Source organism: Mesoplodon mirus (genome assembly GCF_964341445.2).
Source record: "Mesoplodon mirus genome assembly, chromosome: 7".
Lineage (NCBI taxonomy): Eukaryota > Metazoa > Chordata > Mammalia > Artiodactyla > Ziphiidae > Mesoplodon > Mesoplodon mirus.
In genome coordinates, this window is record NC_138983.1 from 84,646,588 (window position 1) to 84,662,460 (window position 15,873).

The window sequence follows — 15,873 nt, forward strand, 5'->3', positions numbered from 1 at the left end:
ACTCAGTAGTTGTGGCACGTGGGCTCAGTAGTTGTGGCTCGTGGGCTCTGGAGTGTAGGCTTGGTAGTTGTGGCACATGGGCTTCGTTGCTCCATGGCATGTGGGATCTTCCCGGACCAGGGCTTGAACCCGTGTCCCCTGCATTGGCAGGCAGATTCTTAACCACTGAGCCACCAGGGAAGTCCCTAGTCTCCCTCTTTTAAGAGCACTGATTAGTAACCTTGACATCGGCACAGTCCCTTTGGCCACGTCATGGAGCATATTCCCAGGTTCTGGGGATCAGGGCATGGGCATCTTTGGGAGACCATTCTGCCCACCACATTAATACTACCACCTGACTGGACCATTGCTTTGAGACTGGTCTGAGAGCTTTCTGGAAGAATCAGTAGGATCAATGCCACAGGCCATGGAGAAAGATGGCTGGATGAGCTGGAAGGTGATAACACCGTTACCAAGAGGGCAGGAAGCAGGACTGGTTGAGTGAGCACCTCAACATCCCGGAAGCGGCGAGGCAGTTTGGGGCCTGGAGATGAACCAGGGGTTGGAAATACACACCTGCAAATCGAGGGGGTGGTACAGTGGCCCCAGCCCATGGACAGAGTGCAGAGGAAATGGACATCTGAGGGGAGAGGAACCCGGCGTGGAGACCTGGAAGCAGTCAGAGAGGTGAGGGAGCCAGAGAGCTGTTGCCAGGCTGAGGGTATTCATCACAGAGACAGCTTGCTTTGTGCCAGGTACTGTTCTGGGCACTTTCGAGTGTATTAACTCATTTCATCCTTAGGAGGTTAGTGTTGTTTGCCCCACTTTACAGATGAGGGCGTTGAGGCACAGATAGGCTGAGTATCCTGCCTGAGGTCACAGAGGGAGGCTGGGGCACTGGGCACCACGCTCGGGCAGTCTGATTTCAGGACCAGCCTCTCCTGAGGCCTTGCCGGTCCACAGGGCTCTCCCGGGGAGACCGGGGAGGAAAGATCCAGCTGACGGGGAAGCAGAGGAGCTTCTTCTTTCCTTCCAATCCCAGACTCGTCATCTCACCAGCGCCTGGCCGTTTCCTCATATCCTTATTCTTTTGAAAACCCCATTTTTTTTTTTACTATCTCTGCACTACATCCCTTTCTGGAGGCAGTGGGGGGATGGGGCTGGGGGATGGGATAGCCTAGAACCAAAAGGTTAAAAGAAATAGATAAAACACACACACACACACACACACACACACACACACACACACGAGTTAATTTTAAAAATGTTATCCCACTCCTTTGAACATTTCACCAAGCAGTACCTTTTGTCAATCCTATGAAGCCCAGCTTATCAAACTCATTTTTGCTGCTCAGGGAGCAACCAAAGAGAAGCAAAGAACCATGCCCCAGGCTGCACAGCTGGAAGGTAGCAGAGGTGGGACTTGAACTCAAGGCTTTCTAACTCCAGAGCCCATCCTCTTGCTCATAACAGAGAACATTTCCCATTTGCCCTATGTTCTCTTCTAAGTGCTTTTGTATGTGTTATATCATTTATAGGTCACCAGTAACTTATAAGATGGTCCTTTTGTTACCTTACAGATGAGGAAGCTGAGGTATCACTTGCCCAACGTCACCCTGCTAGGAAGTAGGAGAGCTGGACTCGAGCCCAGTCTAATAACCACCACGTTGCCCTGCTCCCCCAACCCCTGAACCACCAGGCCACGTGCCTCTCTCTGACAACTGTGTCACATGTCACAGGGAGGCCGAGAGCCCGAGGAGGCCCCCGAGGGCAATGGCAGTGGGTTGAGGACCCAGCGGGAGAGGAACCTCTTGAAGCCATTTGACAATAAAGGAAAGGAAGGGGGAAGGGGCGGCATTTCAAGGCCGAGGGGGTGGTGAGCACGTTCACAGGTTAGACGGAAGTTACACTGTCAAGGTGAGGATGCAGAAGAGGAGATGGTTGAGCAGAGGGACTAGACCAGGGTGGGATGAAGGCAGGACCACCCAGAGGCCCTTGGCAGCTAAGAGAAGCCTTGAAGGTCCCATCTAAGAGCTTCTCCATGCCTGGGAAGTCCAGGTCCTGGCAGGGAGCTGAAGGCACATTCACAGGGGTGTGGAGTGATGGAGGGGTGTTTCCTGAAGGGACTCCATAGGGAGTGGGCAGGGCTCAGAGAAACCTCAAAGGATAGTGCAGGGCCCAGAGCTAGTATGAGTGAGGACTGTTCCCACCCCCAGAGCTGAGGGGTGAGGGGCAGGGGCATTTCCTGGGACCCGGAGACCCCGAGGGCTGGGTAGAGTCCTCTGAGGGAAGCTGTGTGGCCCCAGAGAAAGGAAGCCAGGGGAGTAAGTACCCCAAGCTCTCTCCTCCCTGCTCTGATCTCTAACCCCCCATTGGCCAAACCCAACAAGAAACCAGAGACAAGGAGCCCATCAGCCCATGGATGTAGCTGCACAGGTGGGCCTGCTGGGCAGAGGGCACCGTGTAAAGGGATGGAGGAGGGTCGGGAGAAGCAGACGGAGAATGCCGGCAGGTGCAGGAGGTGAAGACCTAGGAGGCTGTTGTCAAAGTAGAATGAAAAGCCTGAGAGCAGGGATCTGCTGTCTGGGGTGCCCAAAGGGCACTGGGCCAGCCTCAGGACAGAAGTGTGAGGGTGGCAGGAGGGTTTGGGGGCCGGGATGGACTTGAAGGAGCTGGTGAGCTTGAGCAGGGCCCAGGCTGGGTGAGCATAGGGCATTACCCATAGGGAGCAAACAGGGAGCAAAGGCTACGTGACTCAAGGAGAGGACGAGATAGAGGATAAGGAAGGCCGGGAGCGCAAGGTTATGGTCTGAGATGGGGCTTCCCAGTGCCAGGTGATGCAAGGTTGAAACCTAGCTCAAAGGACAGTTCCAGGTACACGTCGAACCTCAGCGACAATGTCAGCGAACCTCAGGGCAACGTCATAACTAAGTCAGCTTCCCGAGGAGGCTTCCTTAAAGCACAGGGGTCATCAGAGCAGATGGTCATTGTTAATAGAAGTTTAAACATCTCAATATTTTATGGACTCACTATATACTTTTTAAAGACATTTTCAATGCAGGAGCCTTAAAAAATGCACTTGTTTTGTATATTAGGTCCTGCCTGTCTCCTCTCTCATTATTAAATCACTCTCTACTCTGAAAATCACAGGGTACAAATCAAAGGTACAAGTTTTGGAATTAGACTTGGGTTCAAACCCTGACATTGCCCTGGGCCAGCATCCTGATGTTGAGTGAGTCCCTTCATCTTAGCCATTTTTTAAATCGTGGTAAAATACCTATAAAGTTTACCGTCTTAACCACTTTTAAGTGTACAGATCAGTAGTTGTAAGTTATTCACATTGTTGTGCAACCAGCCTCAGAATTTTTCATCTTGCAAAACTGAAACTGTACCCATTAAACAACAACTCCCCGTTTCCCCCTTCCCCAGCTCCTGGCAACCCCCGTTCTATTTTGTTTCTATGAGCTTGACTACTTTATGTACCTCACATAGTGGAATCATACAAAATTTGCCTTTTTGTGACACTTACTTCACATAATGTCCTCACGGTTCATCCATGTTGTAGCATGTGTCAGAATTTCCTTCCTCCTACACTGAATAATATTCCACTGTATGGATGGACCACATTTTGCTTATCCAATCATCGGTCAGTGGGCACTTGGGTGGCTTCCACCTTTTGGCAATTGTGAATAATGCTACTATAAACATGAGTGTACAAATATCTCTTTAAGTTCCTGCTTTCAATTCTTTGGGGTATATACCCAGAAGTGGACTTGCTGGATCATATGATAATTTTATTCTAAATTGTTTGAGAAGCCGCTCTACTGTTTTCCATATCAGCTGCACCATTTTACATTCTCAGCGGTGCATAAGTGTTCCCCTACTCTACATCCTTGCCAACATTTGTTATTTTCTGTTGCTGTTTGTTTGTTTTTGATAGTAGCCATCCTAATGGGTATGAGGTGGTATCTCACTGTGGTTTTGATTTGAATTTCCCTAATGACTAGTAATGTTGAGCATCTTTTTATATGCTTGTTGGACATTTATATATCTTCTTTGGAGAAATGTCTATTCCAGTTCTTTGCCCATATTTGATCAGGTTATTTGGGGGTTCTTTTTTGTTGTTGTTGAGTTATAGTTCTCTATATATTCTTCATATTAACCCTTTTTCAGATTTGTGTTTTGCAACTATTTTCTCCCATTCTCTAGATGGCCTTTCACCCTGTTTATTGTGTCCTTTGATTCACTGAAGTTTTAATTTTTGATATAGTTGAATTTATCTATTTTTACTTTTGCTGCCTATGCTTTTGGTATCATATCCAAAAATGCATTGCCAAATCCAATGTCATAAAGCTTTCCTCCTGTGCTTTCCTCTAAAAGTTTTATAGTTTTAGACTCTGTTTAAGTCTTTGATCCACTTTGAGTTAATTTTTATACATGGTGTAAGGTAAGAGTTCAACTTAATTCTTTTGCAGTCTTTCCCAGCATCATTTGTTGAAAATACTGCTCTTTCCCCATTGAATAATCTTGGCACCCTTGTCAAAAATCATTGGACCATACATGCAAAGTTTTATTTCTGTGCTCTCTATTCTATTCTATTGGCCTATGTGCCTGACCTTATGTCAGTATCACACTGTTTTGATTACTGTACCTTTGTATGCAGTAAGTTTTGAAATCAGGAAGTGTGAGACCTCCAGCTTTGCTTTTCTTTCTCAAGATTCTTTTGGCTATTTGGGGCCCACTGAGATTCCATATGAATTTTAGGATGGATTTTTCTATTTCTGCCAAAACTGCTGTTGGGATTTTGAATCTGTAGATCCTGCTGTGTAGTAATGACATCTTAACAATATTAAGTCTTCCAACCCACGAATACAGGGTGTCTTTCCATTTATTTGTGTCTTTAATTTCTTTCAGCAGCACTTTGTAGTTTTCAGTGTACACATCTTTTACCACCTTGGTTAAATTTATCCCAAAATATGTTATTCATTTTGATGCTATTGTAAATGAAATTATTTTCTTAACTTCCTTTTCAGATTGTTCATTGTGAGCATATAGAAACACAACTGATGTTTGTGTGTTGATTTTGTGTCCTACGATTTTGCTAGTGAATGTTATTTATTAGTTCTAGGAGGGTTGTGGTTTTTCATGGACTCTTTAGGATTTTGTACATGTAAGATCATGTTGCCTGTGAACAGAGATAATTTTACTTCTTCCTTTCGAATTTGGATGCCTTTATTTCTTTTTCTTGCCTAATTGCTCTGGCTAGGACTTCCAGTACTTTGTTGAATAGAAGTGGCAAAAGCAGGTATCCTTATCTTATTCTTGAAATTAGAGGAAAAGCTTTCAGTCTTTCACCTTTCAGTATGATGCTACCTGTGGGCCTTTCATATTTGACCTTTATTATGTTGAGGTAATTTCCCTCTATTCCCTGTTTGTTGAGTGCTTTTATCATGAAAGAGTGTTGCATTTTGTCAAATGCTTTTTGTACATTAATCGAGATGATCATTTTTTTCCTTCTTTCTGTTAATGTGATGTATTACGTGGATTAATTTTCATATGTTGAACCATCAAGTCTGCATTCCAAGAATAAATCCCACTTGGTCATAGTGTATGATCCTTTTAATGTGCTGTTGAATTCGGTTTCCTCCTATTTTGTTGAGGATTGTGGTATCAGTGTTCATAAGAGATATTGGTCTGTAGTTTTCTTGTAGTGTCTTTGTCTGGGTTTGGTATCAAGGTAATGCTGTCCTCTCACTTCACCATTTGAGTCTCAGCTTCTTCATCTCTAAGACGGAGATAATAATAGAGACCCTGTTTAGGGCTGTCATGCAGATCAAATGATAAAAATGCAGACAAAATGCTTCAGCAGGGCCCAGTTCACAGGATGCCCTCAAAATATGTTAGATGATGATAAGGATAATAATAAAAATAATAATAAATAAATAACAGTTCATCTCATAGTTGGACAGCTGAGTAGGCTGGGGCTTATAGAGTCAGTCTGTATTAGCAGCAGGGCGTCTGTCCAGTAGCAGCATTTAGCAATTTTCCAAGTAAAGGGAGCGAGTGATATTATAGGGCCAAACTAGGAAGCTGTCTCCTGGCCTAACATGTGGTAGAGACTCACCCAAATTTGTGGAGTCATTTAAAACTTCCTGCTTGCTTTGATTTCTTAATAATGGCTTGACAGTTTTTGAGGAACTGAAAGCAGTGAAGCCTGGGAAGAGACAAACAAAATGTAACACACAGAATTTCTCTCATTCATGGGTTATCAAAGGTTCAAAGGACACAAAGATCAATGGCAATGGTGATGAAGATGATGTGGGTGACATTTTCCAAAGAACTAATGTGTTTTCATTTTTTTAAATACTTTATTTTTTGAACAGTTTTAGGTTTACAGGAAATTGAGCAGAGAATACAGAGAGTTCCCATATATCCACCCCTCCAATACACACAGTTTCCCCTATTATTAACATCATGCATTAGTGCGGTACATTTGTTACAACTGATGAACCAATATTGATATGCTATTATTAACTAAGTCCATAGTTTACATTAGGGTTCACTCTTTGCGTTGTACGTTCTTTCCTTTTGACAAATGTATAGTGACAAGTATCCACCATTACAGTATCATAAAAAATATTTTCACTGCCCTGAAATCCTCTGTGCCCCTCCTCTTCATTCTGAGCCCCAGAGCCCCTGTGCCCCTGGCAAGCACTGATCTTTTACTCTCCTTATAGTTTTACTTTTTCCAGAATTTAATACAGTTGGAATCATATGGTATGTAACCTTTTCAGACTAGGTTCTTTCACTAAGCAATATGCATTTAAGATTCCTCCATGTCTTTTTTGTTATTTGATAACTCATTTATTTTTATCACTAGTATTTCATTGTATGGATGTACCACAATTTGTCTATCCATTTACCTTTTAAAGGACATCTTGGTTGCTTCCAGTTTTTGGCAGTTATGAATAAAGATGCTGTAAGCATGTATCCAAAATCAATGAGTCTTCATGGATATAGAGAACAGACTGTGGTTGCCAAGGGGGAGGGGGTTGAGGGAGAGATGGAGTGGGGGGTTGAGGTTAGCAGATGTGAGCTGTTACATCCAGGATGGAGAAACAACAAGGTCCTACTGTAGAGCACAGGGAACTATATTCAATATCCTGTGATAAACCATAATGGAAAAGAATATTTTAAAAAGAATGTATATATATGTATAACTGAATCACTTTGCTGTACAGCAGAAATTAATACAACATTGTAAATCGACTACATTTCAATAAAATAAATAAATAAACAATATAAATGAGTCTTAAAAATCAACAATAAGAAACCAAACAACCCAACTTAAAAATGGTCAAAAGAGCTCAACAGACACCTTACCAAAGAAAATCTACAGATGTCAAATAAGCATATGAAAAGATGTTAAACATCATACATCATTAAGGAATTTCAAACAAACATGAAATATCTCTTCATTTATTTAGACTACTTTGATTTCTTTCATCAACATTTTGTAGTTTTCTTCATATACCTCTTCATATAGCTAAGTATTTTGTTAGATTTATTCCTAAGTACTTCATTTTTTTTTTTGGTGCTAATGTAAATGGTGTTGTGTTTTTAATTTCATATTCCACTTGTTCATTGTTGGTATATAGGAAAGCAATTGACTTTTGTATATTAATCATGTATCCTGCAACCTGCTTATAATTGCTCATTAGTTCCAGGAGGGCTTTCTGTCGGTTCTTTGGGATTTTCTGCATAGACAATCATGCCATCTGCAAAATGGGCAAAAGATCTGAACAAACACCTCACCAAAGAAGATTTCTTTTTCCTTCCCAATCTATCTTTTATTCTCTTTTCTTGCCTTGTTGCATTAGCTAGGAGATACAGTACAATGTTGAAAATGCGTGGTGAAAGGGGACATCTTCACCTTATTCCTGATCTTAATTGGAAAGTTTCTAGTTTCTCACCATTAAATATGACGTTAGCTTTAGGGTTTTTATAGATGTACTTTATCAGGTTGAGGAAGTTCCCCTCCATCCCTAATTTGCCAAGAGTTGTTGTGGTGGTTTGGTGGTTTGTTAGTTTATCATGGATGGTGTTTAATTTTGTCAAATGCTCTTTTTGCATCTACTGTTATGATAATGCGATTTCTCTTCTCTGCGCTGTTGATGTGATGGATTACATTAATTGATTTCCAAATATTGAACCAGCCTTGCATACCTGGAGTAAATCCCACTTGTCTGTGGTGTAGAACTCTTTTTATACATCACTGGATTCAATTTGCTAATATTTTGTTGAGGATTTTGCATCTATATTCATGACAGGTATTGGTCTGCAATTTTCCTGTTTTGTAATATCTTTATCTGGTTTTGCTATTAGAATAAGTTTGGCCTCACAGAATGAGCTGGGAAGTGTTCTCTCTTCTTCTATTTTCTGGAAGAGATTATTGAGAACTGGTATAATTCTTTCCTTAATGTTTGATAGAATTGACCAGTGAACCCATCCAGGCCTGGTGCTTTCCATTTTGGAAGGTTATTCATTATTGATTCAAATTCTTTACTAGATATGAGTCTTTTCAGAGTATTTATTTCTCCTTGTGTGAGTTTCAGTAGATTGTGTCTTTCAAGGAAATGGTCCACTTCATTAACTTATAAAATCTGTGGGCATAGAATTATTCATAATATTCCTTTAGTATCCCTTCAGTGTCCATGAGATCAGTAGTGATGCCATCGCTTTCATTTCTGATTTGAGTAATTTGTATCTTCTCTCTTTTTTTCTTGGTTATCCTGCTAGAGGTTTGTCAATTTTATTGATCTTTACAAAAAAAAAAAAGACCAAACAGCTCTTTATTTTGCTGACTTTTCTCTCTTGTTTTCCTGCTTTTTATTTCATTCATTGCTTCTTTTCTTCTGCTTGTGGTAGGCTTATATTGCTCTTCTTTCTCTAGTTTCATAAGGTGGAAGCTTAGATCTTTTCAAATGTATGCCTTCAATGCCATAAACTTCCCTCCAAGCACTGCTTTCACTGCATCTTGCAAATTTTCATAGGTTGTATTTTCATTTTCATTTAGCTCAAGATAAATTTTTATTTCCCATGAGACTTCCTCCTTGACCCATCTGTTATTTAGAGGTGTGTTGTTTAATCTCCAAATATTTGGGGATTTTCCAGCTGTCTTTCTGGTATTGGTTTCTAGCCTAATTCCATTGTGTTCTGAAAACGTACTTTGCATAATTTCTATTCTTTTACATTTGTTGAGGTATATTTCGTGGCCTGGAATGTGGTCTGCTTGGTGAATGTTCCATGGGAGCTTGAGAAGGATGTGTGTTTTGTTGCTGTGGGATGAAGCTGTGTGGTTGCCAGTTAGATCCAGATGATGGTAGTGCTGTTCAGTTCAACTTCATTCTTATTAATTTTCTGCCTGGTGGGTCTGCCCATCACTGACAGAGGGCTGTTGAGGTCTCCAGCTACCATGATGGATTCATCTGCTTCTCCTTGCAGTTCTATCAGTTTTTGCCTTCCATACTTTGATGCTCTATTGTTGGGTACATACAATGAAGGACTGTTATGTCTGCTTGGAGAATCGACCCCTTTATCACTATGTATCGCCTCTCTTTATCCCTGATAACTTTCCTTCCTCTGAAGTTGGCTCTGCCTGAAATTAATAGAGCTACTCCTGCTTTCTTCTTGTGTTTCAGTATTTTAAGTGCCAAAGTGTTTGGTAGGAATTTGAAAAGTGGGTAAAGGCACAGTCATATGAATCAGGCAAACCTGGGAACAAGCCAAGCGAGTCAAAGTGGCTGACTGTGGGCACACTTAATCGTTCTATGCCTCAGTTTCCTCATCTAAAAAATGAGTAACTATCGGACCTACTGTACAGCACAGGGAACTATATTCAATATCTTGCAGTAACCTGTGATAGAAAAGAATCTGAAAAAGAATAGATATTATATATATGTATAACTGAATTACTTTGCTGTACACCTGAAACTAACACAACATTGTAAATCAACTAGACTTCAATAAAAAATTAAATTTTTTGAAATGAGGAAGTATCCCTTTGAATTATTGTGAAGATGAAATGGGATAATGCAGTAAAGCATTTAGCAAATTTCCTGGCATTTGTGTAATTACACATAATGTGTCATTAATATATTCTACTAATATATGCAGTTATATTATTATCTATTCATATACTATAAGCTATTATTAATAAAAGCTATTGGTTATAATTATATTGTGGGACGTTAGTATAGATTTCTAATTCCAAGCACTCTCTGTGAAAGTTGGATGAGGCACTCTGAGAAGAGTGACTTAGAAAATAATTGCAAAGTCTCAGGCTGGAGTGGATGGCTCATAGGCAGTGTCCTGAGAAGACAGAAGACTCCACACGTGCCCTGCAGCCCATAGTCCAGGGCGCCAGGGCCAGGGGGGATGTGATATTTCCTCCTTGGTGCCAAGGTTTGCTCATTCTTCTTATTAAAGTGGTTACACAGGAGGTTTCTGACGCCACTGACAATTCACTGTCTGGGGTCTCTCTCTTTTGTGGGAAATGTGGTCACACCAGGGCCCCTATTGAAAAATAGATCATCTTTGGTTAGATAAATTCTGATTAGCTTTTAAGAAGCAACAGTAATAATTAATCACATGGGATAAACCTTCATTATACACCAAGGCTTTTAAAAGGTAGTTATAAAACTATGTTTTGTGGTGTGAGCTCAATTGTGTTTAAACTTTTTAAAAAGATTGTAAGCATAGAGAAAAGACTGGAATGATGTGAACCACCGTGTTCTCAGTGCCTGCCTCTGGGGGACGGGAGTCTAAGTGATTTTAATGTCTTCTTTGTGTTTTTCTCTAGTTCTCATTTTCTGCATTATTAGAAAAATCATGTTATTTTAAAAATGAATAGAACAAACAAATGAAAACAACAATTATTACTAAACCTCCCCTGAACTTTAACACTTGCAGTAAATGGACAGTTGTCACTTGCCAACTGACCTTTCTGGTTTGTGTTGGACCATTTCTGCTGTCTTGCCACTCGGGACAACCAAAAGGATACTTGCATGGGATCAGAGAACTATCAAGTGGCCAATTCCTGGCCAATTCCCCCCGAGTTCCCTCTTGCCTCTGTGTTGCCTGACGCCCTACCCTAAAACTGGGCATCTATTCTGGGTCTACTGTCAGGGTCTGGTGACCCTCCACTCACTAGCTGTGTGGCCTTAGGCAAGTCACTTAACCTCTCTGACCCTCAGCATCCTCCTCTTAAAATGAGGATTGCAGTGACCGTCCAGCCAGATGAAGTGGTTAGCACATTGGGGCCCCCAGTGTCAGTGGCACTAGTTATTCCTTGTTATTCCTGTTATTCCTGGCTCTGACTGTCCCCCTTCTGCATTTCAGTCTGCAGACGTCGACAACCATCACGCACTCATTGAATATAATGAGGCCGAAAGCAGCTTTGTTCTCCACGACTTCAATTCCTGCAACGGCACGTTCGTCAATGAGTGCCACATTCAGAACGTGGCTGTGAAGCTCCTACCCGGAGACATCCTGAGGTTTGGGTCCAGAGGGCTGACCTACGAACTGGTCATCGAAAACCCAGCCTCGGTGAGTCCAGGCCCTGCGGGGGCCCGGGGGGAGGGCGGGGTGCAGAGGTGCCGTGTTGTGTCACCTTCCGTGCAGCCTAGGGCTCGGGTACGGCCACAGGTGGAGTTCGTCTGGAGCGCGTCACTCTTCCTTTCGCGATTCTGCGAAGTTCAGCCCCATCGCGTGGGTGCCCGGGGAGAGCGAGTCCTCTCGCCCTCTTCTGGGCATTTCGTGGAATTACATGCAAGAGTTTCCTAGGGACCAGCCCAGAGCGAGAGCATTTTCCTGAAAAGTGAAGCTTGGCGAGGGGAGGTGGAAAGCAGGTGTGTGCTTTTGAAGATGCAGAGATGGATGCTTCCTTTTTAGGCAGATCAGTGCTCTGCAACTTCCTAGCTTTGCGACCTCGGCCAGGGTTCTCTGCGTGCCTGGGTCTGGGTCTTCTCAGCGCTGCAGGGCGTTGAGAGAGTATCTATGTATAAAAAGTCAAAGTGTCTGGCCGGAGTAGACGCTCAAGGCCTGCCAGCTGTTATCACACCGGATCAGAAATGTTCCCGGGATCAGGACCTAAGGTATGGCCCCAGGTTAAGCGGAACGTAAGCCAAAATTCGCCCAGCAAAGCTCAGTCACCAGAAGTATCTAGTTCAGTAGGGAGGCAGGATGGGGGCTGGTTAGCAACACAGTCCTGGGTCAGAACCCCAGCTCTGCCACTGGCCTACTCGGTGCGCTCTTGCAGAAGCCATTGGACCCCTCTGAACCTCGGTTTCCTCATCTACAAAATGGGGCCAACGCCAGCAATGACCTTGCAGGCTTATCTCGAGGGCTAAATGAGATGGTTCTAATTGTAAAACTCCCAGAATAATGCCCATTCGTGGTGAGCACACAATTAATACCTGTCGTGTGTGTCCCAGAGAGACGGCGTGTTAACCTCACTCCCCAGCACCAAGAACACTGCATGGACTGAGACCTCCGAGGCTTAAAGTCCTTTCGGGGACGAGGCTGGGTATAAATAAATAAAGTTTAGAGAATCTAGGCAGAATCCTGGGTGTGGGTCCCCTAGGCAGCCCTAAATACCCACTCAGAGAAGATGAGCACCGTCCCTCAGGCTGCAGGGCTCGTGACACCGCATCCACCACGTTTGCCTTTGAAAACCTGGGACAGTTTTCTCCTGCTGCTTCTCAGCCCCCTTTTCCTCCTTGGACCAACATTAAAGTGTGCTCACTTGTGGGATGCACTGGGATCCACTGGCCGCCCTGAGGAGGGGCTCCGGACCCAGAAGGTGTTGACCTGATCAGGGGTTCTCAACATGGGTTCTAAGGATCCCCCTCGTCAGAAGCACGTGGGGAGCAGACCCACAGTGCAGATCTGGGCTTCACCCCAGGCCTGAGGACTCATACTTAGGATTCCCAGATGAAATACAGGACACGCAGTTAAATCTGAATTTCAGAGAAGCAACAAATCATTGTTATGTACAGGTGTGGCCCAACTATTGCAAGGAACCACTTATGCTAAAATAATTATTCGGTGTTTATCTGAAATTCAGATTTAACGGACACCCTATAGTTTATTATATATTGACTTATTCATTTCTTTCTTTATGCGAAATCTGGCAACCATACACATCCTCCCTGGGAGTAGGGCCTGGGAATATGCATTCTCACAAGCTCCCTGATGATTCTGATGCACCGCCAATAGGAGGGAAACCGAAATTTAGAATCATTTGTATGGAACACTTACAGAATTTTTTAGGGATCAAAGAAAAGGGGATTTCACACTCCCAAGCCTGAAAATCCAAGTTCATGAAGTTTGATTCAATGTGCCCCAACATGTCTGATTCCAAGAATTTTTCAGGAATGTTCAGTAAAATTACAGGTTCCCAGGCCCCCTCCCTGGGAAATTCTGACTCTGTGGCTTGCCTGTGGGGAGAAGAATAGGGGAGCAGCAAATAATATCTGCATTTTTTTCTTTTTTTTTCCTACAAAGATATTTATTGAAATATTATTGATAGGGGCATAAAATTTGAAACCTAAATTTCCATCCAATGGAGGCATTGTTTAATAAATTATATTGTTTAATATATTCTAAGGAGTTTAATATATTATAAGGAGTTTGTTTATATATGGAATAGTGTTCTGCCTTTTTAAAACACAGCTTTCTTGAGATATAATTGACATGACATAAACGGCACATGTTTAAAGTCTGTAAGTGGATGGGCTTTGACATATGGGTACACCTGTGAAACCATAGCCACAATCAAGACAGTGAACAGCTCCTTCATCCTCCAAAGTTTCCTCCGGATCACAGCAAGTGTTTGTTTGCTTGCTTGCTCTTAACAGCTTCACTGAAGTACAATTTACATAACAGTAACTTCACCCATTTGAAGTGTCCAATTCAATCAATTTGAATATATTGATGGAGTTGTGCAGCCATCACCACAACCTGCTTTCAGAACACTTTCATCCATTTCTATCACCCCAAACCTCGGAGAAACCTTGGAGGTATTTCATTTTGGGGTTTGTTTTTAACTTTTAATTTTCAAAATTATGGTAAAATACACATAAAATTTACCATCTTAACCATGTTTCAGTGTACAGTTCACAGTGGCATTAAATCTATTCACACTGTTGTGCAGCCATCATCCCCATCCATCATCAGAACTTTGTTCATCTTCCCAAACTGAAACTCTAAGCCCATCAAATCAAACCCCCTGCTTCCTTCCTCCCCTCCCACCATGCTGTGTCTGTGAATTGGACTATTCTAGGTTCCTCATATAAATGGAATCTTACATTGTTTGTCCTTTTGCGATCATCTTATTTCACTTAGTATGATATCCTCATGGTTCATTCCAGTTGAATATTTCATTGTATGGATTCACCACATTTTGTTTATCTGCTCATCCATCCATGGCCACTTGGGTTGCTTCCACCTTTTGGCCATTTTGAGTAAGTTTGTTATGCACACGGGTGTACAACTATGGAATGGGGACTTTATTTTACAAGGTGCTTCTTATATAATTGTGGGAAACAGTGATGACGACCTCTAACCTTGAGTAGATAAGACGGAAGAAGATGTTTTGTAAGAAGAGAAACCAGGAGAGCAGCAGGAGGAATCACTGACGTGAACAGCACTGTGCTAAGCAATTCACCTGCTCTCCCTTATTTCACGCTCACAGCAACCTATGACATGGGTTCTCCCGTGATCCCCATTTTACAGACAAGGAATCCGAAACTCAGAGAGGTTAAGTAATTTCCCCAGGGCCACACAGCTAGTCAGTGCAAATTAAACACTATCCCCACTTGTGGAAAAAGGAGGGGAGAAAACCATTTAGTCTGATGCTAGCTGGAGCAGTAGCCTTGACTGGTTTTCACACCGAGGAAAGCATACTCTCACGGTCACTAGAATATACACGGAGTTTTTCAATTCTTATTCCTACACGCACTTGCACCTTGCTTCATTCCTCGGTTGACTGCAGGCAGCTGCACAAGTGTTCCCCTGGCCTGTGCCCAGGGCACTTTGCAGGACTCTCCCCAACCCCATCTTCTCAAAAGCGCTCTCTGCCGGGGTGTCCCCAGCTTGAGAAGCTTCCATCCATGACGCTCATATTCATGGAGGGGTCCTTTGCAGCGTCCGTGTGAGGGCGGCCTGTGGACTGACTGACACCTTCCTACAAATTCCACTTCCTGATGACCCCAACCTGCTGGCTGTTTAAAAGAAGAGAAAGGAAGAGGGGAAAAGGGAGAGGTATTGAAGAGCATCTCTCATCAAATATTTTGAAGCCCAGTTTTTCTAAAAAATTCGTGGCCCTCTTGCTTCCGGCCTATTCTTGTTTCCAATTGATTTTGGGGTCCCTGGTGAGGGCGCTGTGTTTCCTCCTTGGATGGAGTTTCCACGGAGGACTGCCCTGATATCATACAGATTAAGTATGATGAGAACTGTTCTTCTCCCGACAAAGAGTTCCCAAATGAAAGCATTTAGTTCAGGTGTTGTGGTGACCCTAACTAATAGAGGAGGGTGTGACAGCATTTTACTGGGGGAGGGGGGTGAGGTGCGGGGCGCTTAGGAATCCAGATGTGTTTGCAGATGTCACAGTGGTTAGAGCACGTGCCCTGAGGTCAGGCTGACTCCAGCGCCGTCCCAGCCCTGCTCTTGACCGGCTTTTATACTGGACGTGCACAAATCATCTACCTCTCAGAGCCTCGGTCCCCACTCCTGTAACAATAGTTCCTACCACCTTGAGTGACTGTGGTATTAAGTGGGCAAAGTGCGTAAATTGCTTAGTCCAGCGTCTGGCACCTAATAAGCACATGATAA

General features: G+C 43.0%; 1 protein-coding gene across 1 annotated transcript in view; it reads left to right on the forward strand.

The window, feature by feature from the left end:
* LOC309808023 (forkhead-associated domain-containing protein 1-like) overlaps positions 1 to 15,873 on the forward strand; it is a gene marked incomplete at both ends in the record, with an annotated part of 321,911 nt that overhangs the window by 8,238 nt on the left and 297,800 nt on the right. The window contains one exon of the mRNA XM_082628037.1: positions 11,380 to 11,586. Coding sequence (XP_082484163.1) covers positions 11,380 to 11,586 — 207 coding nt within the window. The remainder of the gene's footprint in view (positions 1 to 11,379; positions 11,587 to 15,873) is intronic.